Below are 24075 nucleotides of genomic sequence, written 5' to 3' on the forward strand. Positions count from 1 at the left end.
TGTAGGTGGCAACCAGTTGATGTGTGTGTGTGTCTCTCTCCCCACCCCCCCGCCTCCTGCTCTGTCTGAAGATGAATGTAAAAATGTCCTTGGGTGAGGATAAAAAAAAAAGAAAATGTGAGTGAAATTCCTAACAAACTTTAAAACATTTTAATACAGGGAACTGGCCCTATATCAACTATGATTTGGTCATGATAATGAAGGTGTAAGAAATCACAATTTTTCCAACAAAGATATAAAATACTAAAAACCAATGTGAACATTTTCTAATTTATAGATTAGCACATTAAGGAGGAAGGAGACCATACCCCCAACCCCTCTCCCACCAAATACAAAATAAAAAAATGAAATGGCATTAACATTTTTTAATCGGGCAAGGAATAAGGAAATAGTGGGTTTTATAAAAGACTGTAACTGCAGCTAGAGGAAAACAAGGAGTCTTCTTCTATAATCAAAAATATTTAAATACATTTTCTATACACACACTCACTCACTCACTAGTGTGAGAAAGAACTTATATTTTTGCCCTTTTTAATCCACGCATTATGAAAATAGTCTCCACAGTCAGATGAAATACCATAAGACAGAATAAACTAATTTCTAGTGGAATACACTACCTCCAACAACGATGTTCACCATTTCTTCTACAATGCTCTGCACAATGTCTTGTGCCTTTTCCTCACAGTCATGGTTTTCTCCATCATATAACATATCATTTTTAGATAATGCTTTAAAAATAAAAAATTTAAGAAAACATTTTAGAAACTTTTATGAAACATTTATAATGAAAAGCTTTCTTTTAAAAATTAATAAAAGAAAAAATCAAATAGATAAACTAAAAGCACATTACATGGTAAACCTTCAAACCAAATCAAATTTTAAAATATAAATTAAAGTCACTTTCAACAATGATTCATTTGACAAACTATTAAATGATTACATAACTTAAGTGAATTTTCTAGATTATTCCTTTAAGAACCAAAACTTTAAAAAGTATTTTAAATGAAATAAGGCAACTTAATAATTTCAGCAGGATTTGTCAAAGGAAAAGGTAAATTAGCGGGCTCCATTTACCACTAATTAGAGGAGAAAACAATGGAGAATAATAGTATTTAATTCTATTAAGTACTTTCTGTGTATCCCAAATAACATTAAATATAATTAAACCTTGTTTTGATTAATTAGATTCATCAATAATAACAAGCTCATCACTGTGCTCCAATATGGTGAGCTCCTTGAAGAAGCAGATAGGGCCATCTTGTCCTCCACTAGTGATTTCCAGCCCTTCCTTATTATTTGTTCCCCCAACAGAATCTACATACTCAATGTAAAATTAAATTTAGTAAGTAAAAAGAAACTCACTCTCCAATTTAACATTAATTAAAAACACAGAACTGCCAACCAGAACTTCTGAACAGCATAAGGGAAAATGTTAAAACAAACTTGACATTACAGTTAGCTTGTATGGACTATTATAAGTAAAAAAGGATTTCTACTGTTTTTGTTTTGTTTTCTTTTTTGAAATGTTCAAGGTACATAAAAAAGACTTGTTTAGTAATTTAGGATGCTTTGAGAACCAGGACCCTGGTCTGGGAGCCACTGCCCTACACCAATGGCTTCAGACTGCACATTAGCCTTAGTGCTGCTGTCTACACCTCCACCTCCACTGACACCACTATAAAGAACCACTACTTAATAATTGTGGCCTCCAGAAGCCTGTCCTCCCTATTGTTCACTGATCCTAGCCTATTGTTTGCTGCATTCTACAAAATATTGAACGCCACAAGGGGAAACTTGGTAAGTTATCTCATTTCATTTAGAGTTTTCTGTAGACTAAAAACATAAATGTCTTGACAGATATTTTTTCTACTATTCCTAAGCTTTGTACTTCTGTGATCTTGTTGGCTAAAATTAGCCAGTCTGAAAATTAGAGTTTCAATGTAACTGAATATACAGTCACTAAAATGTCCACAAAATGACTAGTGAATCAAGAGTCAATTCTTATATAAATCATCTGACAAAAGTAGATTAGAGTAACAGTAACATATTACACATAGAAAATGATGAGAGAAGTTAATTATTATGTCCAAAGTCACATAGCTAGTAAGTGATTCAAAGCAGGTAATCTAACTCCAGAGCATGCATTCTTAACCAATGGCTCTCAGGCAGAATTTTCATTTTTATCAGTTGTTGAGAGAAAAACACTTTTAGAGCCAAAATAATCATGACTGTGCCACAGGGAATTATGTCTTATTTGTAATTCGGCATCCTACAAAGTATCCACAGTGGTACCTTACACACAGTACAGTAGATGCTTTCATTCTTTAGGTCTCAGTCCATGTTGTTTCATCTGCTGAAAATTTCTTAAATTTTCTAGTTAGCCAATACCTACCCCTATACAAGAAGGTTCAGCTAAAACATCATCACTTTCTCTGAAAAGGTATGTTCTAACTCTCAACAGAATTACATTGTGCATGCTAATTTCAAGATATTTATCACACTATGTCTCTTTTAAACATGCCAGACCATCCTGACAGACCATGAGCACCCTAAGAGCAATGGCTATACCTCCATCAGCTTTTTAAACCCCAAGTCCTAGTACAATGCCTAGGACAGTGTATGCTAAATAAATGCTGAATGCATAGATAAAGAAATAAATGAATAAATAACATCTCAGCTTCATTAGAGATTAGCCTTTTGAAACAGCCCCTTTATAAGCTCACAGTGAAAGTACAGGAAATTTTGACAAGGGCTGGCTAGAAAAATGTAACATGTATGAGCAGAATAGATTCCCTATTAGCTTGAGTACTGAATGCATACTGGTATATCAAAATTATTCCTTTCAAAATAAATAATTAAGTACTATTAAAAAGAGTAAAGCATCTATCCGTGCCAGGGCTGATGTTCATGCCACTATTAGGGTATGAGAAACATGTGGTAAAGAACAAAAAATTAAAAGCTGAAAATATATCACAAAAGTATTTCCTCAAGGTAAAGTAAAAACAGAACTCAGATAAACTGTGACTGAGCCCTAACCTAGTTCTATACACCACATTGCAGAGGAACAGAGAACTGCCATCATTTTCTGATACCAACCTAAGAAGGAACAAAGGGAACAACCAAACTCCCAGGTAGTTTTACAGAACAGTTAGAACTAAAGACAATGTTTGAACAGAAAAATGACTTCATGTGACTATTTTTAGAGAAACAAACTTGTAAAATGAATATAATTTAACTTCTGTAATCTTGTAACCTTTTCCTTATAAATTTACTTAGAAAAACTGTCAGAAAACATCTCAATATAAAAATAAATGAAATATTTTTGTATGTCAGATTACTAAAAAAATTTCTTTTAATATTTAATTTCACTACTTTTTGGACCATAACATTTTCTAAATATAATCATTTCCTAAAATTTTCAGTCACATTCCAGAAAACCTTACTAAATAAACGAGTCTCTTTTGTTTGCTGTAAAACTAATTTTAATAAGAAAACTGCAGTTCCTATATAACATGCTAAGAGATATTTATAACCCTCTTTAGTAAGACATATCACCTCCAAAACAAGTCTATAACTTATACTGTTCATGAGATGCTAATAAATGCATAGTGTCATTAACAGATGTCTTGTGGGTTGAAGTGAAATTAACTAGACCACCTAGGATGGAGAAAAGTCCACAATTACCACAATGTGTCTGATACCTATTAACTTGCATATCCTTTCCACATTTCTTTACCAAAAATGCATTCCTACACTCTTCCCTTCACACACACACCACCCACCACCCACCACAACCCCTTCTCAAAAAGTTTACTTTCAGCTGCAGTTGCCTGATCAGCTTCAGTCTGTTCATTTTCTGCACTGGAAATATCAGATCCATTTTCAAGTTCTGTGTCATCCTGAAGGCTTTTATCCACATCATTTGTATGGGGATCAAGGTCTCCTTCATGTTCTTGGGATATATGATCAACAGCCTGAGGTGGCAGATATCTAAGGTGAGGTGATTCAGGCTCATGATGGCTTACTGGAGACTGCAACAGATGATGCTGCTGCCGGTGCCTCTCTTTTTCCATTTGTTTGGCTTCCTGCAACTGGGAAGAAATACAATAATTTCTAATATTTGTAAAATAAATTGTTTAAAATTTTGAGGAATAATGTTACACTCATTACAAAGCACATAAAATACACTGAAATAAAATATATAACAGTGGTCACTTCTTATGGGATACACAAGAACAGTGATGGAAGTCTTTCACTATATATCTTCTTTTCATTCTATTTGGTGTTTGAATGATGCAAATGTATTACCTAAAAACAAACAAACAAATAATATTTAGTAGCCTCAGAAAAATAACTGGATTGTTGCCAATAGTGGATTTACCTAAATCCAAATGAGTTTCATTAAAAGAGGAGGAAAAGTGGATGGGAGAATAAAATACACACACATTCATTTTTACTTATACATACAGAACAAGTCTAGAAAGATACATAAGAAACTAGTAATAATGGTTACCTATAGGGGTTGGGGATTAGGAAGGAAACTTTTTAGTGTATATCCTTTCTGTAGCATGTTTTTATGTCATCTTATCAAATGTCTTTTAATTAAAATAAAATTACATTTAATGAATAAAATTGCATTAGAAGTACTTAAATGCCTCTGTCCAGTCACCTAATGAGAATTTTAAAATCCTATCTATAAATATTAGTTTTCTTTTAGGTGACCAGTGACTGTCTATAACCACCTGTAAAATTGGCCCACTTATAAGAGGCTAAAAACAGTAACAATCAAGATCACACAGGGTTCCATTTTTTAGCATTTTATTGCTTTTAGACATATCTTTTTTGGTCCTAATTACCTAATAAGAATGATTCTCACAGAATTAATTTCCACTAAATGTATATTTTACGGTGTCAAATATTAACATTTCATATTCCCTAGTAATATTCCAGGTTATGTGGAAATACAAAAACTAATTTTATAAATTTACAAAATAAATTTAACTTAACAGATTTTAATACCCCAAAGACAGACAGAGTCCTATAGATTACATGGTCTGAATCACTTATTTACAGATAAGGAAACTGATGGGCATGACTAATTACACAGTTGGAATCAGAACAAAATTCTCAGACCAATTCTTCAGCCCATTCATGAGGAAGTCAACTTCCAAATTAACAGTGAGGAATCTATGACTTGCACTCTAATCCCACACTCTACCTAACTTCAGCCAATCTGCACCATGGTGGGGGCAAGAACAGGCTTTGGAATCACAGATAAGCAAGGTGTTGAAACTCCAGAAATATCCTTGCAGAAAAGAGAAATGTTATTGTATGAAAAACATTTTCTATATATTCCTATCTTCTAGAGTAGAGATTTTCAACATTGGTATTACTGATATTTTGAACTGGGCAATTCTTTGTGAAGGAACTGTCCTATGTACTGCAGTTGTTTAGCGACATTCCTATCTTCTACCCGATACATGGTTCCCATCCCAGTCATGATAACCAAAAGTATCTCAAATGTGGTTTCAGGGACAAACATCACTCCAGTTGGGAACCACTGTTCTAGAGAGAGAAGTTAGCATTTTCTCCATCGAAATAATTTTAGAACTGTATATTTTATAGAGAGTTTTATTGGGGGGCCAGGGGAAAGGATATATCAGTAGTATATATAAATGAATTAAGATATCTAGCTTACAATTTTAGCAATTGTAGCCCTGGCCAGTTTGGCTCAGAGGTTGGAGCATCGGCCCGTGAACCAGAGAGACCCCGGTTCAGTTCCCCCTAAGGGTACATACCTCGGTTGCAGTTTGTCCCCGGCCCCAGTTGGGGTCGTGTGGGTGGAACCAGTCAATGTTTCTTTCTCTCTCTTCCTCCCTCACCCCCTCTTGCTCTATCTGAAGATAAATGTAAAAGTGTGAAGATAAAAAAAGAAAAAGAATTTTAGCAAATGTAGAAGTTAAATCAGTCTGTCCACCCTTTAATTTTCTCTCTTCCTTCTTGTACTTTTCTATAACTACCTAGGAGCAAAGAACTACATATCCTTTGTGACATGAAATAAGTTCAGAACCTTTATCACAATTGTTATATATTCACGTGTGATACTTTGTTTAAGGTTCATCTTCCCCCTCTACATCCCACAATTTGGAAGATTTTTGAAGGTAGTGGCCAAGTTGGTTTTACTCAGCAACATACAACTGAGACCTAAAATAGTACCAGGAACATATGAGGAATATAATAAAAATTTGTTGGAAACGTCAAATAAAACTTATATTTCTGCCATTAAAGTGATAAAATTATTTTCATTCACTTCTTCAAAAATGCAACAAAACTATCACTTAAGGATGCAAAATAGAAATTATTCAATGTTAACACATAAGAGAAACTGAATAGACTATAGTTGTCCTATAGTACTATGAATCTCTAAAAAAGAATGAGGAAGATCTCTCAGGACTAATATAGAATGCTTTCCAAGACATACTGCTAAATGAAAAGAGCAAAGTACAAAAGAGTATCTTTTGTATGTGTGGTAGCCAGCCTTTAAGATGGCCAACAATGATCATCTCTCTCTCTCTTTACTTTTACATCCTAGTCGAGTCCTCTGCCAGGGATGGTCTGGGTGACCATTGCTGATCATAAAAAGTAGATATTGCAGCTTCTGTCTTGTTGCTCTCCCTGATCATCTTCATCCTGGGGAAAGCCAGCTGCCATGTCCTTAGAAGCCCTATGAGATTCACATGTTAAGAAACTCAGGCCTTTTTGGCCAGATGACAGTGAAGAATGAGGCCTTTCACCAATAGCCAATTGAGTGAGCTTGAAAGCATTATTCTCCAGCCCAATAAAGCCTTTAAAAGACTGCAGCCCCAGCCAACACTGTGATACACTCAGTCAACTGCAAATTCATGTGAAAATAAGCCACAACCACCCAGCATCCAGCTGAGGTAATATGTTACACAGTGATAGATAACTAATGCAGTATACTACCTTTTATATAAGAAAGGTGATAAATGAAACCACACATATATCTGCTCATTTGTGCTAAAGAAATGCAGGAAAGATAAAGTAGAAACAAAAAAGATTAGCTAGAGGACTTCAAGATGGCGGCGTAGGTAAACACGGTATCGCGTCCTCCCACAACCACATCAAAGTTACAACTAAACTACAGAACAATCAAGCTGAATGGAAAGTCCTACAACTACGGAATTAAAGCAGCAGCCACATCCAGACTGGTAGGAGGGGTGGAGGCACGAGGGCCAGTGGCGAGATGGGCTGGTCCCACACCCACGTGGGGCGGATAAAAATCAGGAGGATACTTTGGCTGGGAAGGTCTTTCCTGAGGACTGAGGGGTCCCCGTCCCACACCAGATGCCCTGTTCAGGGTTCCAGTGCCAGGAAGAGAAGTCCCCATAACTTCTGGCTGGAAAAACCAGTGGGAACTGAGGCTCAGGGAAGGTGTCGCGGCTGGAGCCCCAGGCAGCTCCTTAAAGGGCTCGCGCACGGACTTATTGGACTCACTCCCTCTAAGCTTGGAGGGGAGGCAGCTAGAGGGGCACCAGAGACATACAGGGAAGAACTGAGCTGTTTGGCACTGGAGCGAGGGCTGGAGAGGGGGCTTTCTCCGGGACAAACATGCTGTCAGAGGCCTTTGTTCCTTTGGTGAGCCCTGCCCTGGGGCGGCAGACAGCCACCATATCTGGGGCTCCAGCAACTTGGCTCACACTGGTAGCCCTGCCCTGGTGACTCCCTGAGGCCCCGCCCCACCCCACCCAACTTTCAGGCCCACTCAAGCTGTTGCCAGTTGCTTAACCATAGGATTGGCCTGCTTGGATCCTGCTTCAGGTTTTTAAAAATTCTTTCAAACGAGCAGCATCTGGTCTCAGCTAGCCCCATACCGCTTGTTAAGTAATACACAGAAACAAACACAGGGAGGCAAACAGATCCCAAATGAAAGAACAGAACAAAACCCCAAGAAAAGAACTAAGCGGCCCTGGCCGGTTTGGCTCAGTGGTTAGAGCGTCGGCCTGCGGTCCGGAGAGACCTGGGTTCGGTTCCTGCTAAGGGCGCGTACCTCAGCTGTAGTTTGTCCCCGGCCCTGGTTGGTCGTGCGGGTGGCAGCCACTTGATGTGTCCCTTCACGTCGATGTTTCTCTCACTCTCTCTCTCTTCTCTCTCTCCCTCCCACTCTATCTGTACAAAAAATGGAAAAATATCCTCGGGTGAGAATAAAAAAAAAAAAGAACTAAGCGAAATGGAGATAAGCAACCTAACAGAGGCTGAGTTCAAAATACTGCTTATAAGGATACTCAATGAACTCAGTGAGAACCTCAGTGAACTTAGTGAGGGCCTCAAGAGCATAAAAAAGGACCAGTCAGAATTGAAGGAGGCATTAACTGAAATAAAGAATAATTTACACAGCTTCAATACTAGAGTACGTAAATCCAAGAAGCAAACCATCGATTTGGAATATAAGGAAGCAAAAAACACCCAATCAGAACAGCAAAAAGAAAAAAGAATCCAAAAAAATGAGGATAGTGTAAGGAGCCTCTGGGACAACTTCAAGCGTGCCAACATTCGCATCTTGGGGGTGCCAGAAGGAGAAGCGAGAACAAGAAATTGAAAACCTGTTTGAAACATAATGGCAGAAAACTTTCCTAACTTGGTGAAGGAAACAGACATACAAGTCCAGGAAGCACAGAGAGTCCCAAACAAGATGAGCCACAAGAGGCCCACACCAAGACACATCATCATCAAAATGCAAAAGGTTCAAGACAAAGAGGGAATCTTAAAAGCAGCAAGAGAAAGGCATCTAGTTACCTACAAGGGAGTTCCCATAAGACTGTTGGCTGATTTCTCAAAAGAAACTTTGCAGGCCAGAAGGGAGTGGCAAGAAATATTCAGAGTGATGAAAAGCAAGAACCTACAACCAAGATTACTCTAACCTGCAAAGCTGTCATTTAGAATCGATGGCCATATAAAGACTTTCCCAGACAAGAAAAAGTTAAAGGAGTTCATCACCACCAAACCGTTATTATATGAAATGATGAAGGGTCTTTTTGAAGAAAAAGATAAAATGTATGAACAAACAAAATGGCAATGAATACATATCTATCAACAATGGAATCTACAAACAAAATGAACAGGTAGATCAGAAACATTCTCATAGATACAGAGAACATTTTGTTGGTTGCCAGAGAGGGGTTTGGGAGAATGGGTGAAAATGGTGAAGGGATTAAGAAGTACAAATTCACTGCTAGACTGACAAACCTCAAAGGGAAAGGGGTTGGGGGGATGGGAAGAAATAAACCAAAGAACTTATATGCACAACCAATGGACACAGACAATATTGGGGGAAAAGGCGGGAGGGGGGTGGGAGTAGGGAGGAGGGGATCAATGGGGGAAAAATGTGGAACATCTGTAATACATTCTACATTTCAACAATAAAGATTAAAAAAAAGATTAGCTACATCTAAGGGGTAGAAAGAGGACTAAAGTGGTAGAAAGGAGGAAGGGGTGATACTTGTGAGTGTACCTTTTATGTGGCTCTGACTCAAGTCACAGTAATGTTTAACATACTCAAAAAATAAATAAGCAATTGAAAATAAGGATGTGAGGAGGAAATGAAATGGAAAACAGGCATTAATAAATGAACTTAATTATATTATAAAGCAATAACATTATTCCATTAAAGAGTATGGAAAACTAACCTAAATAACTTTCGAAAATAATATTTTGAGTGGGTACTATGAGGATAAAGACAAAAAGAACTACATATAAAACATTGTAGTCTACTTAGTAAATTTGCTTCTCACAGTGGTATGGGTTAGTAATTCTAAAACTATTTTGTGTGTAAAATAGGACTGAAGAAAACAGTATAGCACAGAAAATTAAAGCCATAGTTCTCACTGTTTAGACAGAGAAATGTACAAATAAATAAAAGGAGAAGTCTGAAATGAACCCTGTAGTGTTGGACTGGAATCAGAACTATCAGTATAAACACATATTTTAAAAATATATTCAGATAGACAGTCACAGACAGATGTGTGGGGAGTAGGGAGTAAAGAGGTGGGATGAGTATACAGATATGCATTTCCTAGCTCTAACTGCTGAAAGAGCCTAGAAACAATAAAATCTCAGTGGCAATGAACACACCTAGCACTCAGTGTTTGGTTTCTAATCACCATTCTCCAATCAAGGGAGCTAATGCTCCCTGATGAAGTGGTTTGACTCCACTGCTAAAACGGAGAAAATTCAAAATGAACCTGCAACACCTTGAGATTCCAGAAAGTAGGGAGGTGCTCAGAAAAGCACGGGAGCTTGTCAAAAGGACACAGGCCAAAGCTGGAATAATTTGGGCAACAAAATAATGACAGTATTGGATTATAACCAAGCAAAATAAAATAAATACCCATGAATACAGACTTATATAAACAAAAGATGAATAAATAGAAAAGAAGGAACATATTCTGATTAATAAATACAGAAGGAGAGAGAAATAGAAAATCACCATTAGGAAACACCACAGTAAAATCTGTTGCCAACATGATCCACTCATGTATACTTAAATTGGGATGAGGGAGTATGAGCAGGAAACAGGATATTTTAATAGATTGAAAATATCTCTCCTAAGATATATATTAACTACAAAAGAATAACTAGTGACTTTACAGTAGAAGAATCTGGCAGATGCCTTAACCAAATCATCAAAATTAACATCACCAGTAATAAGACATATCGACATCATACATTCCTGACATGATGCATTGAGGAGGACACAATATTGCTTCAGAGGTATTCTAGCAAAAAAATGAACAAACTTATTCTAATCATGAGAAAATATCAGACAAATTAAGAGACATTCAACAAAATAACTGGTCAGTATCCTTCAAAAGCATCAAGGTGATGACTGGTAAGACTGAAAAACTGTCAACAACTGGAGATGACTAAGTCATAACAACTCAATTGATATTAAATGCAAGGTGGGATCCTGAATTGGATGCTAAAATAGAAAAAAAAGGACATTAGTGGGAAAACTGGTGAAATTCAAGTAAAATCTATAATTGACTTAATAGTATACCAGTGTTAATTCTTGCTTCTGATCACTACAAAATGATTATGTAAGATGGTTGCATTAAGGAAAGCAGGGTTGAGGAAATCTCTCTTGTATTTTTGCAACTTTCTCTCACTTTAAAATCAGTTAAATATAAGAAGTTAAAAGTTGATTTTTAATTGTAAAGACCTAGACAATTAAAAAAAATAAGTGATTCTTTAGCTGCTGATCTCTTATCTGTATTTTTTTTTTTTTAAGGCTCAGGGAATAATAAATACTTTTATACCAGAATAGATCAAATTAGGTAGGTTTTTTTTAAAAAAAAATCCTCACCCAAGGATATTTTTTCCATTTATCTTCAGATAGAGCAGGAGGGAGGGAGAGAGAGGGGGAGAGAAAGGGGAAGGGGGGGGGGGGGAGACATCGACATGAGAGAGACATATTGACTGGTTGCCTCCCACATGACCCTGACCAGGGCAGGGAACAAACCTCAACTGAGGTCTGTGCCCTTAACCAGAAATAAACCTGCGACTCATTGGTCCATGGGCTGACACTCTCACTGCTGAGCCAAACTGGCCAGGGCAATCGGTAGTTTTATATCTACATTACAGTCATCTACTAAGCAATAAAAATATCATTTCATAAACACTTCCATGAGGATAATGGTAATCACTATCATTCAAATTCTATTTGTGAACAATTAAAAATATACTTTATCCCAGAGACATAGAAGTAGGATTCAGACTGACAAACCTCAGAGGAGGGGGGTTGGGGAGGAAGAAAGAGATAAGCCAAAGAACTTATTTGCATATAGGCATAACCAATGGACACAGACAACAATGTTGTGGCAGGGGGCTGGGGGTGGCAGGCTTGGGAAAAGGGTGTCAATGGGGGAAAAAGGAGAAACATCTATAACAAAAATAAATTAATAAAATAAAATAAAGTAAAAATAACAAATTTTATCCAAAGTCAGTAAACCTTAAAATAAAACAGTACCACAGATCTCTGGCCACAGCAAAAGGACTATAAATGAGTTATTCTTCTCTAGACACACAAAAGATTTCATTATAAATTTCTGTAAACTCTTCTGTATTTGATGCCTGTGGTGTTCTATACAATCTCTCTCTCTCTTTTTTAATACTTACTGCTTGGTTTTCCATGCGTGCAAAGATAACATTTAGCATCTGAGTAAGAGTTGCTTTGGCTGTTGTCTGATTGATGAGATTTTTGCTTGCTAGATAGATATTGTAACATGTTCTCACAGCTTGCAGTACAGTTCCTTCATGAATTTCTATGTGTTGAGATGTTACTGCAGTAAGTAAAGCCTTAATAAAAACAAAAAAAGACAAAGTTAAAGCAATTTTCTTCATCTAGAGTTTCAGCACAAAAATGTATTTTTATATTAAAATTGAAACTTTCAGGTATACACTAACAGAATTTTCAGTATGCACTAATAAATTTCTACCTACTTTGAATTCATTATCAATTGTTAAAGTCTTTTATTTTTCCTCTTTCTGGTAATAAATACTTCCCACATAATCCTCCAAACCTAGAACATTAGAAAGCCGTTCAAGCCCTGGCCGGTTTGGCTCAGTGGTTAGAGCATCCGCCTGCGGTCCGGAGAGACCCGGGTTCGGTTCCCGCTAAGGGCATGTACCTCGGTTGCAGTTTGTCCCCGGCCCTGGTTGGTCGTGCGGGTGGCAGCCACTCGATGTGTCCCTTTCACATCGATGTTTCCCTCTCTCTCTCTTCCTCTCTCTCCCTCCCACTCTGTCTGTACAAAAAATGGAAAAATGTCCTCAGATGAGGATTAAAAAAAAAAAAAGCCGTTCAATTCATTTGTTCCAATCCAAGTTTCACTTTAATATAATTTAGTTTATTAAAATGTACAACATTAAAACCCTGTCACCGTGGAGCACAGATATGCTTTATGCATTATAGCTGTTGAACTAGATTGTCAACTTTGGAGGATACACACTCTGTGTCCTATTCACTTACAAATTTTTCTGTGAACTTTCTTATAGACTAAACTCAATAACCATGCTACTATTGTTGAAGATGTTCCCAAGTGTTTTACAATAAAGCATTTAAAATAAGTTGCGGGTTAGATTCTGGCCAACGGCTTGTATCTCGGTTGTGGTTTGTCCCTGGTCCTGGTAGGGGTCGTGCAGGAGGCAACCAGTTGATGTGTCCCTCTCACATATATATTTCTCTCTCCCCTTTCTCTGCCTCTCTCTCCCTCTCACTCTATCTGAAGATAAATAGAAAAAAAATATCCTCGGGTGAGGATTAAAAATAATAATAATCTTTTTTAAAAATTTTGTATCCTCACCCGAGGACATTTTTTCCATTTTTTATTTAGATAGAGTGGGAGGGAGAGAGAGGAAGAGAGAGAGAGAGAAACACCGATGTGAAAGGGATACATCGAGTGGCTGCCACCCGCATGACCAACCAGGGCCGGGGACAAACTGCAACCGAGGTACGCGCCCTTAGTGGGAACCAAACCCGGGTCTCTCTGGACCGCAGGCCGACACTCTAACCACTAAGCCAAACCAGCCAGGGCAATAAAAATAATCTTAAAGTGAATCCTGCATAAAGTGAATAATTTTATGCGCATTTTCTTACATCAGTTTACCTTCAATTTCTCAAAAGCAAGAACTTGTTCTTTTGTATAATGCTATGCACAGACAGCATAGAGAATATGCTAGATAAATCATGACTGACTGACATGAAATTGCAAATGACAGGCCAAACAGATTGGACAGGTTTTTACAATAAAGATATTATATGACTCGTGAAGTAAATACATCTATAAAACTGAAAGACTCAGAAGAAACTATATTCACACATGAAGGAACACTTTACACATGTAAACAATTTCAAAGTACTATTAGTATAAGAAAATGTTACTGGTGTATTAACATACCACCACTACCATGAGCCGTAACATGAAGAATTCAATATTTATAACAGACTAAAAACATAACTGACTGATTTTCTTTAAAGGAGTTTAATCATCCAGGAATATAGCACAAACCCAGGACAAGGTTTAGCTGAGCAGGTTTAGCAGATGGATAGGTGCAAGGGAATCAGGAAAGTTGGTAAATAAGGAGTCCACATGATGAAGCAGGGGAGGGCAGGCTACAAGGGGTCTGGCAACACAGAAGAAACTACAGGGGTCATGGGACACTAAAGCTAAAAAAATGCAGTATGTATGGTAACCATGCCAGAAACTAAAACACTCTGGAGTTCCAAGCCTAAATGGAGACCTTTAAATAAAATATTTGAAAATACAGTCTTGTTCTAATGAACTCTTGGCATTCAATGACAAAATCCCCTGATATGGAGTCTAAAAAACCACCCAAATGATCTCTATATTATAGGTGGAAAGGACATAAAATGAAATTTCCAAATATTTTCTAAGGTAAAAGGCTTTTGAAAAATATAGATTAAAATGAACAAATTCACTTTATATAATTCTTTACCTTTATTATTTGCAACTGAACTCCTTCATCTGTTTGAGGGCCTTGGAAACAGCCACAAATTGTTTCGATAATTCTATCAATTAATTTTTTGCCTGGTGTTGTACTATCTGGAGCATTGCCAGTCAAGTGCCCATAAGCAATAAGTTTCTGAAATTTAAAAAGAAAAGATTCTAATTAAGCTAATATGTACACTAATAGAATGTACATTAAAATTACAATATATGAAATAAATATGTATTAAAATTTTTACATTAAAACATTAAGGTATAATAAAGGCCAAGGCTATACCAACTTTTCATGAAGAAAGCTTTATTAGCTATAAACATGTACAATTATTTATGCTGCAATAACCACAAAAACAGAACAATAACTACAACAAAACCATCAGATGAAACTTTGAGAAAGCCTTAGTCTAATTCTGATTAATTAAAATAGCTTGCTGCGAGTCTTCGCGGAGAGTTGCCATGGTTTCCTGCTTCAACAGCGCTTGGACAGAACCGGCGCTCGACCCATTCCCCCCAGCCACCTGATCCAGCCTTCGGGCACCTCCTCACAGTGCCTTGGACATCCCCAAGGCCCCCACTCCAGCGCCGCACAGCCGGACTCTCCTTCACCACCCACCATGACGTCCAACCTCACAGGTGCTCCAGAACTATCATCAAGACTCAGAGGCCATCAACCCCAGATCAACTTGGAGCTCTACGCTTCCTACGTCTACCTGTCCATGTCTTACTACTTTGACCGCGATGATGTGGCTTTGAAGAACTGACAAATATTTTCTTCATCAATCTCATGAAGACAGGGAACATACTGAAAAACTGATGAAACTGCAGAACCAATGAAGTGGCCGAATCTTCCTCTAGGATATCAAGAAACCAGACCGTGACGACTGGGAGAATGGGCTGAATGCGATGGAGTGTGCATTACACTTGGAAAAAAGTGTGAATCAGTCACTACTGGATTTGCACAAACTAGCCACTGACGAAAGTGACCCTCACTTGTGTGACTTCCTTGGATTTCACCTGCTCATTCGGGTAATGAGTTTCATCAAAGAACTGGGTGACCACGTAACCAACTTGCACAGATTGGGGGCCCCTGAAACTACATGGCAGAGTATCTCTTTGACAAGCACGCCCTGGGAGACAGTGACGAGAGCTAAGCCTTAGGCTGGCTTCCCATAGCTAGGGGGGTGACTTCCTGGTCACCAAAGCAGTACGTGCATGTTGGAGTTACCTTTACCTCTTCTATAACTTGTACCAAATCATCCACTTCCATCTTTTCATTTGTACCATTCCTTCAAATAAAGTAATTTGGTACCCCCCCCCCCCCCCCCGCCCAAGATAAATGAATAGCTTGCCGCTTTCTAACTAAACACTAATAGGGCTTTTATGAAAGCTATCTTCACTCATTTAAATGACCCAAAATCTCTTTCCAAATTACATTTGTGAATATGCAGAAAATCCAAGTTCCATACACTGGCTGCAATAAATCACAGATTTTGTTTATTCAACATTATCAGTACAGCCCTGAAAAGAAGGCCTCAGATATTATAGTTTTAATTTTTCAAGAAAAACGAGGTCACAAGTTAAACAAACTTATCTTAACCTTTCTTAAGAACTAATCAAAAGGATATTGTCTTTTCCTCGTCACTGAATTAATTAAATAGGTATAAATTGGTATAATCTACCAACAGTGAAAACACCTGAAAAGGGTAGGACTTCTCTATCTGGAGATTTGTCTTACAAACATATAAGGGAATCCATGTGTGTAAGTTAAAACAGAATAAAAGATTTAAAAAATTTTCCTGACATAAATGAAGGTCAGAGCTAAAGTCCAACAGTGAAATATTAAGCTGTTAACATTTACCTATTGTTTTATATAAAATAGCAGGCACTTAGTAAAATCATATGCAAATAATGATGTAATGTCAGCAGCAGGTTAAAAGTATGGTCCTTGCATTTCACTGATGAAAAAACAGACCAAATCAACATTTTCATTATTGACAACTTCAGTAAAGATTTTGTGATTCACTAAACTAATGATTTTTGTTACCCTTAAACTAAAAATATTTTTGCAATTATTATTCTCTCTCTTGAATATAAGCAACCATTTGCTTTCTTACCAAAAAAGCATATTAAAGGCTATCATGGAAAATGTCTGAATTAACAATTTTGAGTAATATTTAGAAACACCCAACTAGTTGGCTTTTAGCTTAAGTCATTTTATAGATACCTGTAAACAATCTAGAGATGTATTAACTATGCGAGGACACTTGGACTGGCAGGCCAATTCAAATGGTAAGAAGTACTTGTCTGCTTCGATAAAATTTGCCTTTGACTTCACTGGTGGAAGGGTGCTCGATCCAGCTTTTGCTTCTCCATGAGGAGGACTAAAGGAAAAAGAAGGGTCTGATTAGAATGCTACATTTGTCATATTGATGACCAACTCACATAAAAACACAGAATTTCAGTTCTAAAAGGAACCTTGCTAAACCAGTCTTCATCTTCCTTATTATTTCTTGAAAAAACTACACCTAGAAATTAACTGATTTGCTACAGGTCAAAAACTAGTGGCCAGAGCTGTGACTAAATGCAATAAAGAAATTAATCACTTACTTTAAATAAAATAATTATTTAGGTTACTAAATAAATATTTAGTAATCTTTCTAAATGTGAATCAGCGTCTAAGCAAAGACTTTAAAATGTACCTACAGCAGTTCAGAAATTCCCTTATATACTTATTTCTAAGATCGTTTTATATTTATAGATATGCTTACAATTATATTTCTTAAAAACCGTATTTAAAATTGATTTTATTTTAAAGATTACATGAAAAAAAATTGCCACACTAAAATATAGATAACTGTATTATTATTTTGGCCAAGAATGACAAATTTGCAAATTATTTTTACTAAAGAAAAGAAACCCCACTAACCTCTGTTTTTCAGTTTCCAATTTTATTTCCTCTGGCGGGGGGGAAAAAGCATACATTAGAAAACTTGACAACAAAAGATCATTCAGTAATTTGATTATAGGTTACATAAACTAATTTTTAATTTCTGTAACAAATTGGGAAGCATACACATTCAAAAAACAATTAAATACTAAAATTCTACTGCAGCTACATGTATTTATTTACACAAATAATTTTATAAAACAATGTGAAGAATACACATTAACAACAATAATAGGTATAATCACAGATTACTAATACCCAGAGCATTTCCTTTTCTCAAAGCAGTTTTTTTACTTTTTGTCAAGGAACTATTTACATTAACCAGAAGCATTAATATTAAGAACAGATTATGTATGCTGTATTCAAGTCACAAAATATAAGGGACAGGTTGAGTGAGAGGAAAAATGCTCAATGTACCACTCCTGTGACCACCTCAAGGAAGTTATTAGGCCAAAACTATAACTTTCTGACCATGTACAAACGCACTGACTTAACCCAGTTTTTCTACATATGACTATACAAGACACTGTGAAATACAGATGTCCAATTTAATGAGAAAATGTCCCTTCATAGTTTATGAGATAAGGTAGATAAATCCTACCTATAATAGAAGAGCCTTACGCTTAATTGACAGATTTCAGAAATTGGTTAATTAAATTTGTTTGAAATATGGAATAAAGCATTTAAATATAACAATTTCTATTGTTGCAGCCAACGATTGTTGAGAATTTACTATGTGCCAAGCACTACTACATTTTACATGTACTAACATAGTTAAGCCTCATAACAACCCTTTGAGGTCTGTGCTATCATATCTTCATTTTAAAGGTTAGAAAACTGAGGCACAGAGAGGTTAAATAACTTGCTTAAGGGCTGCCTGGTGTGAGTGTGTGGCTAATAAGATTTTAACAGGTTTCGAAACTAAATAATCTAATTCTAGAACCTGTTTTTTTTTAGCCATTCTACTACATAGTAATATCTATGAATATTGAGAAAACTGTGTTAAATTTGGGTATTATAAACAGTCTATAAAATTAAATATTATTAAAAACTATCATGTACTGAGCATCTTCCATGTACCGGATTATATTAAGCCCTTTATAAAATGACTGTGTCAAATCACTTTGTCATAGATACACAATTTATTCATTACCTATTCTATGCCAAGCACTTGATATCTGGTATTTCAGTCTATTTCTCCGTGGACCAAAGCTCTTTCCATTTTACCCGTGGTAGAAGTGGAAGAACAATATAAAAATATTATCTGTCACTATTTAAAATACTATTTAATAAATGTTCACGTCTGAAGATCTGCATATGGTTACTAAACTTGCACAGCTCACCAATATATGCAATTTAAATAACTTTTAAAAATACAGTACAAATGAAGGATAAATGGTGTACTTACTATCTAACCCAAATCTTCACAGAAATTTTTAAAACAGTATTTTTCATTTAAAAATATTATCCATTGCCCTGGCCGGTTTGACTCAGCAGTTAGAGCATGGGCCCGCAGACCACAGAGTCCCGGGTTTGGTTCCGGCTAAGGGCACACCTCAGTTGCAGTTTGTCCCCAGCCCCTGTTGGGGTTGCGTGGGTGGCGATCAGTCAATGTGTTCCCTCTGACATCGATGTTTCTCCCTCTCTTTCCCCTCTCTACCTCCTGCTCTATCTGAAGATAAATGCAAAAAATTGTCCTCGGGTGAGGATAAAAAATAAATAAAAATAATATCACTTTTTTAAAAAGCTGAGTTATTTCTAAAAATCAAATTAAGGTAGAAAAAAAGGTGTAAAGGGGGAGGTGACAGTGTTTGTATAAGGTGAATGTCCATTTATGAAAAAGAGAAGAGGGTATTCTGGTCAAGTAAATAATACATTAATTAAGAATATCAGAGATAATATAATATATTAAAGAGCACTGTTTTAACATCACCTGTCACGAAATAACTTGAGACTTTAAGAAACAACCCTCACTTCACTAAACTAGATTACTGCAAAGGTCCCTTATACAGGAGTACTCAGAGATAGTGCAGGTTTGGCTCCAGCCCACCACCACAAACAAAGCAAGTATCGCAACAAAGCCAGTCAATCTTTTTGCTGGTGGAGGGTCTTTCCTGCAATTTGTAAAAAAAAAAAAAAAAAAAAAAAAAAAAAGCAACATTTGTGAAGTGCAATAAAATGACATATGCCTGTATTCTAAAACATGGGTCAACAACCACCACTAATATACCAAAGCAGCCTACTATCTGTTTTTGTATAGCCCTTGACTTGAATAGTTTTTGCAGCCAGACATTTTCAATAAATTTGATGATGGGGAACACTAACTTTGAAGTCCAATGAAGAGGAATGTTATACCCTCCCCCACAAAGAATTCCCTCCTTCTCATTAGCAGAACAGAATTACAACTTTATACTCTATTTAATTATTTTGAATTTCATAATTAAAAATTTGTGTAAATTTGTTTTCTCTTGGTATATAAATACTTATATAATATCCTTGATGTTTTTCTCTTGGTCTACAATGCCCTTTACAGAACAGGTTTGCTGACCTTTGCTCTAAAACATTATAGTTCAAAGGATCCTATAGATTCTATGATTCCATTATTTTTTACATGTTCATATTTAAATAGTCTAATAAACCATACACAAGTTATAATGAATATATTCTCTGCTAATTCAGATGGTACTACATTTTCTCCCCCCCACTCTCTCTAATCTACCTATCTACCTCCCTATCTTATCTATGTCCATATTGTAAGTTATAGAATAAGGCAAACACTATTCAAACTGATCTTGGTTTAAGTTTCTTTTTGTTTTTTTATCCTCATCCGAGGACATTTTTCATTTTTTTGTTCAGATAGAGTGGGAGGGAGAGAGAGGAAGAGAGAAGGGAGAGAGAAACATCGATGTGAAAGGGACACATCAAGTGGCTGCCACCCACACGACCAACCAGGGCTGGGGACAAACTGCAACCGAGGTACACGCCCTTAGCGGGAACTGAACCCGGGTCTCTGGACTGCAGGCTGATGCTCTAAGCGCTGAGCAAAACTGGCCAGGGCTAAGTTTGTTTGTTTGTTTTTTATTTTAACAAAGGCCGGTTTGGCTCAGCAGTTGGAGCGTCGGCCTGCAGACCAGTGAGTCCTGGGTTCAGTTCCCGGTAGGAGCATATACCAAAAAAAAAAAAAAAACACTAACTCTCAATGTTTCTAATGTTTTAACTTACTGTGTACTAAACATGAGTTCTATTGTTTTCATTTCATTTCCCTACATATTTATAACCCACAGTAAGAGTTTTTTAAATTTTTTATTTATTAATTTGCTTTTGAAGATGTTTCTCATTTTTCCCCCATTGACACCTTCCTTCCCTCTCCCCCTCCCCATCCTCAGTCTTGTTGTCTATGTTCTTTGGTCACACATACATGCATGTAAGTTTTGTGGTTTACCTCTTCCTCCACAAACTCCTCCTTCTCTGAGGCTTGTAATAATCAGTGGGGAAAAATTGTGATCTGTGATGTTTAAAGATTCTGTCAAAACATTAAAAACTCTCACTTCACTTATTTGTGGAATATAATGAAGAGTATAGTTTGCAGAGCAACAGCATTCACTAAATGCAAACTAAACTGGTAATCTAATGAAAGACCTTAAAGTCAAATGAATAGTTCTTTTTGAAAAATTTTTTTTATTGATTTTTAGAGAGAGCGGACGGGAGAGAGAGACAGAAACATCAATGAGAGAGACCATCAACTGGCTGCCTCCTGCATGCCCCCAACTAGGGGGATCAGGCCCACAACCTGGGCAGGTACCCTGACCAGGAATTGAACCGGTGACCTCTTGGTGCATTAGTTGATGCTCAACCACTGAGCCACACCAGCTGGGCCAAATGAAGTTTTTAATAAACACATTAGAACTTATACATCCCAAGTGTTATCTCCTTCAAAATAGTAACTTGGGAGGTCATGCTTCAATTATCATAATACTACCACTATTCAAAATACTGTATTTGTGGAATTAACTGTTTGCAGTTCCTTCCTGCCCACTTCCTTCTTTGATGTGAATAATCTCAGAATCCTTTTCTACAGAAGGAAAAATCTGTAGAAAGGGAATCAGATTCTAACCACCAATTAATCCCAAGTGGCACGGAGCCAAGTATGAAGAATGGTAGGATACTACGAAAGTTCTTATCTTCAGTGCTTCTGTGAACTATCTCAAATTGTGTGTGTACTAGCCCTGTTCTATAAAAAGAGTGCATTAACTCTCATTAGATTCTCAAAGAAGCTTGTAACCCAGGCTATACAGATGACATAAGATCAATTAAGAATAGTGATTTGGTCCTGACCGGTTTGGCTCAGCTGTTAGAGCATTGGCCCACAGACCAATGAGTTGCGGGTTTGATTCTAGTCAAGAGCACGTGCCTGGGTTGCAGTTTGTCCCCAGCCCTTTTTGGGTCGTGCAGGAGGCAACCAGTTGATGTGGCTCTATCACATCAATGTTTCTCTCTGTTTCCCTCCCTCCCTCTGTCCCTCCCACTCTGTCTGATAATAAGTAGAGGAATAAAAAAAAGAATAGTGATTTGGATCAACTATGACAGTGTGTGTGTGTGTGTGTGTGTGTGTGTGTGTGTGTGTATGAAAGCAATTTTAAACAAAACAATTATAAAATATTTCATAAATATAAGGGATTGCTTTGAAAAATAACATTCCTTTGGATTCATATATTCTACTAGGTTTACTTTTTCAAATTCAATCATGTGACTTTAGAATCATGTTTCATATAGTTAAGGATTAAATAAAAATACAGAAGTTAAACAGAATGTTACAGTAATCTAAGGAAGAGATAATAACTTAAACCATAGAACAAGGAGATGTAAATTCCATGGACATCTGGAAGGAAAAACAATGAACTCTCGTTTACTTAGGGGAACAGAAGAGGGCGTCAGCAAGAAGAGGAGATCTGGCTCGCATAACTGGATAACAGAAGTATCTTTAACTTGGAAGCAAAATGCAGTTTTCTCATTGTACAAGGGGCAGGGGTGAAAAGGCAAGGTGAAGAACAGGTAAGTTTGGGTCATGTTTTATTTTAAGTGACTGGGATGTTCAGGTGGCAATATTCAGCAAACACTAAGACATAAATTTGAAGATCGGGAGACAGAGTGGAAGACTGTATTTTACAAAATGGTTACTATATTATCTCCCATTCCACTTGACCTTCTGCAAGTGACCCTGCCACAACTCTACAAAGAGACAGAGTCTAATTCCCCGTCCCCTGAATCTGGGCTGTCCTTAGAGATTCATTATAACTAAGAGAATTCAGTAGTAGTGACAGTGGACAACTGCCAAGATAGGGTCAGAAAAGGCCAAGCAGCTCCTGCCTGATTTTCTTGGAATACTAGGTCTCCAGATATGTGCTCTTGGAACCCAATGGTCCTGATGTGAGAAGCCCCAAGCCACATGGAGACCACATGTAAGTGGTTCAGTCAACAATCACAGCTGAGCACAGCTTTCAAGTCATCACAGCCCAGGTGTCAGATATGTGAGTGAAGAAACCTCTAGAGGATTCCAGTTCCCAGACATTCACATCCTGCCCCCCCCCCACACACACATCACCTAAGTCTTCCCAGCTGAAGCTCCAGACACTGAAACAGCAACATACCCCATCTGAATTCCTGACACACATAGAATCTGTGAGCATAATAAAATAATCACTGTGTTACACCACTGAATCATAGGTGGTTTATTATGCAGCAATAGATAATTGGAACAGAAAGAGTCAAGGAGGCTTAAAGAGGTTTGAAAAAACTCCAAGGCAAATGGGAACGAGATCTAACTGAGAAGCACAAAAGCACAGCCAGGAACATGGCAAGTTATTCTAACGTTTTGAGAATTTGGATAAGGAAACCAGATGGTTAAGAGGTATCATGCAGCCCTGGCCAGTCTGGCTCAGCGGTTAGAGCGTCGGCCTGCGGTCCAGAGATACCTGGGTTCGGTTCCCACTAAGGGCACGTACCTCAGTTGCAGTTTGTCCCCAGCCCTGGTTGGGTCGTGTGGGTGGCAACCACTCAATGTGTCCCTTTCACATCGATGTTTCTCTCTCTCTCCCTCCCTCCCGCTCTATCTGAACAAAAAATGGAAAACAAACAAAAAAAGGTATCATGCATAAAATGCAGCTAGAACTTGTCCTCAAACCGCCCCCTGCCCCTGCCCCCGCCCCCACCCCCACCCCATAACATACTTAGCTCAGAATCTGGAGGTCCTATGCAACATCAGTTTGCAAAATTATGACTAAATCATATATAAACAATTGATTTCTATTGAAGTAGAAAGTAATTTAAAACAAAATACCAGAGGGTTCCAGTCAAGATGGTGGAGTAGGTGGAAGCTGAATTCATGTCCTCCTATGACCACATCAAAATTACAACTAAACAAAAAAATCAACCTGGATAATCATCTGAACACTAGCTGAACAGAAGTCCCTATAACAAAGGATATACAGAAGAAACCAGGTCAAACTAGTAGGAGAGGTAGAGACACAAAACAGGCTGGCCCTGTACCACATATGGCAGTTGAAAATCCAGAGGGGTATCTCAGCTGTA

The 24075-nt window shown here is 37.3% G+C and overlaps 1 protein-coding gene across 1 annotated transcript in view; it reads right to left on the minus strand.

Moving 5' to 3' along the window:
- Window positions 1-24075, minus strand: part of ARFGEF1 (ADP ribosylation factor guanine nucleotide exchange factor 1) — a 134221-nt gene that overhangs the window by 64014 nt on the left and 46132 nt on the right. The window contains exons 2-7 of the mRNA XM_036264377.1: window positions 17467-17497; window positions 16765-16921; window positions 14533-14679; window positions 12193-12372; window positions 3815-4091; window positions 618-728 (exon numbers count right to left, since the gene is read on the minus strand). Coding sequence (XP_036120270.1) covers window positions 618-728; window positions 3815-4091; window positions 12193-12372; window positions 14533-14679; window positions 16765-16921; window positions 17467-17497 — 903 coding nt within the window. The remainder of the gene's footprint in view (window positions 1-617; window positions 729-3814; window positions 4092-12192; window positions 12373-14532; window positions 14680-16764; window positions 16922-17466; window positions 17498-24075) is intronic.

This window comes from Molossus molossus, unplaced genomic scaffold (genome assembly GCF_014108415.1).
Source record: "Molossus molossus isolate mMolMol1 unplaced genomic scaffold, mMolMol1.p scaffold_m16_p_16, whole genome shotgun sequence".
In the NCBI taxonomy this organism is placed as follows: Eukaryota; Metazoa; Chordata; class Mammalia; order Chiroptera; family Molossidae; genus Molossus; species Molossus molossus.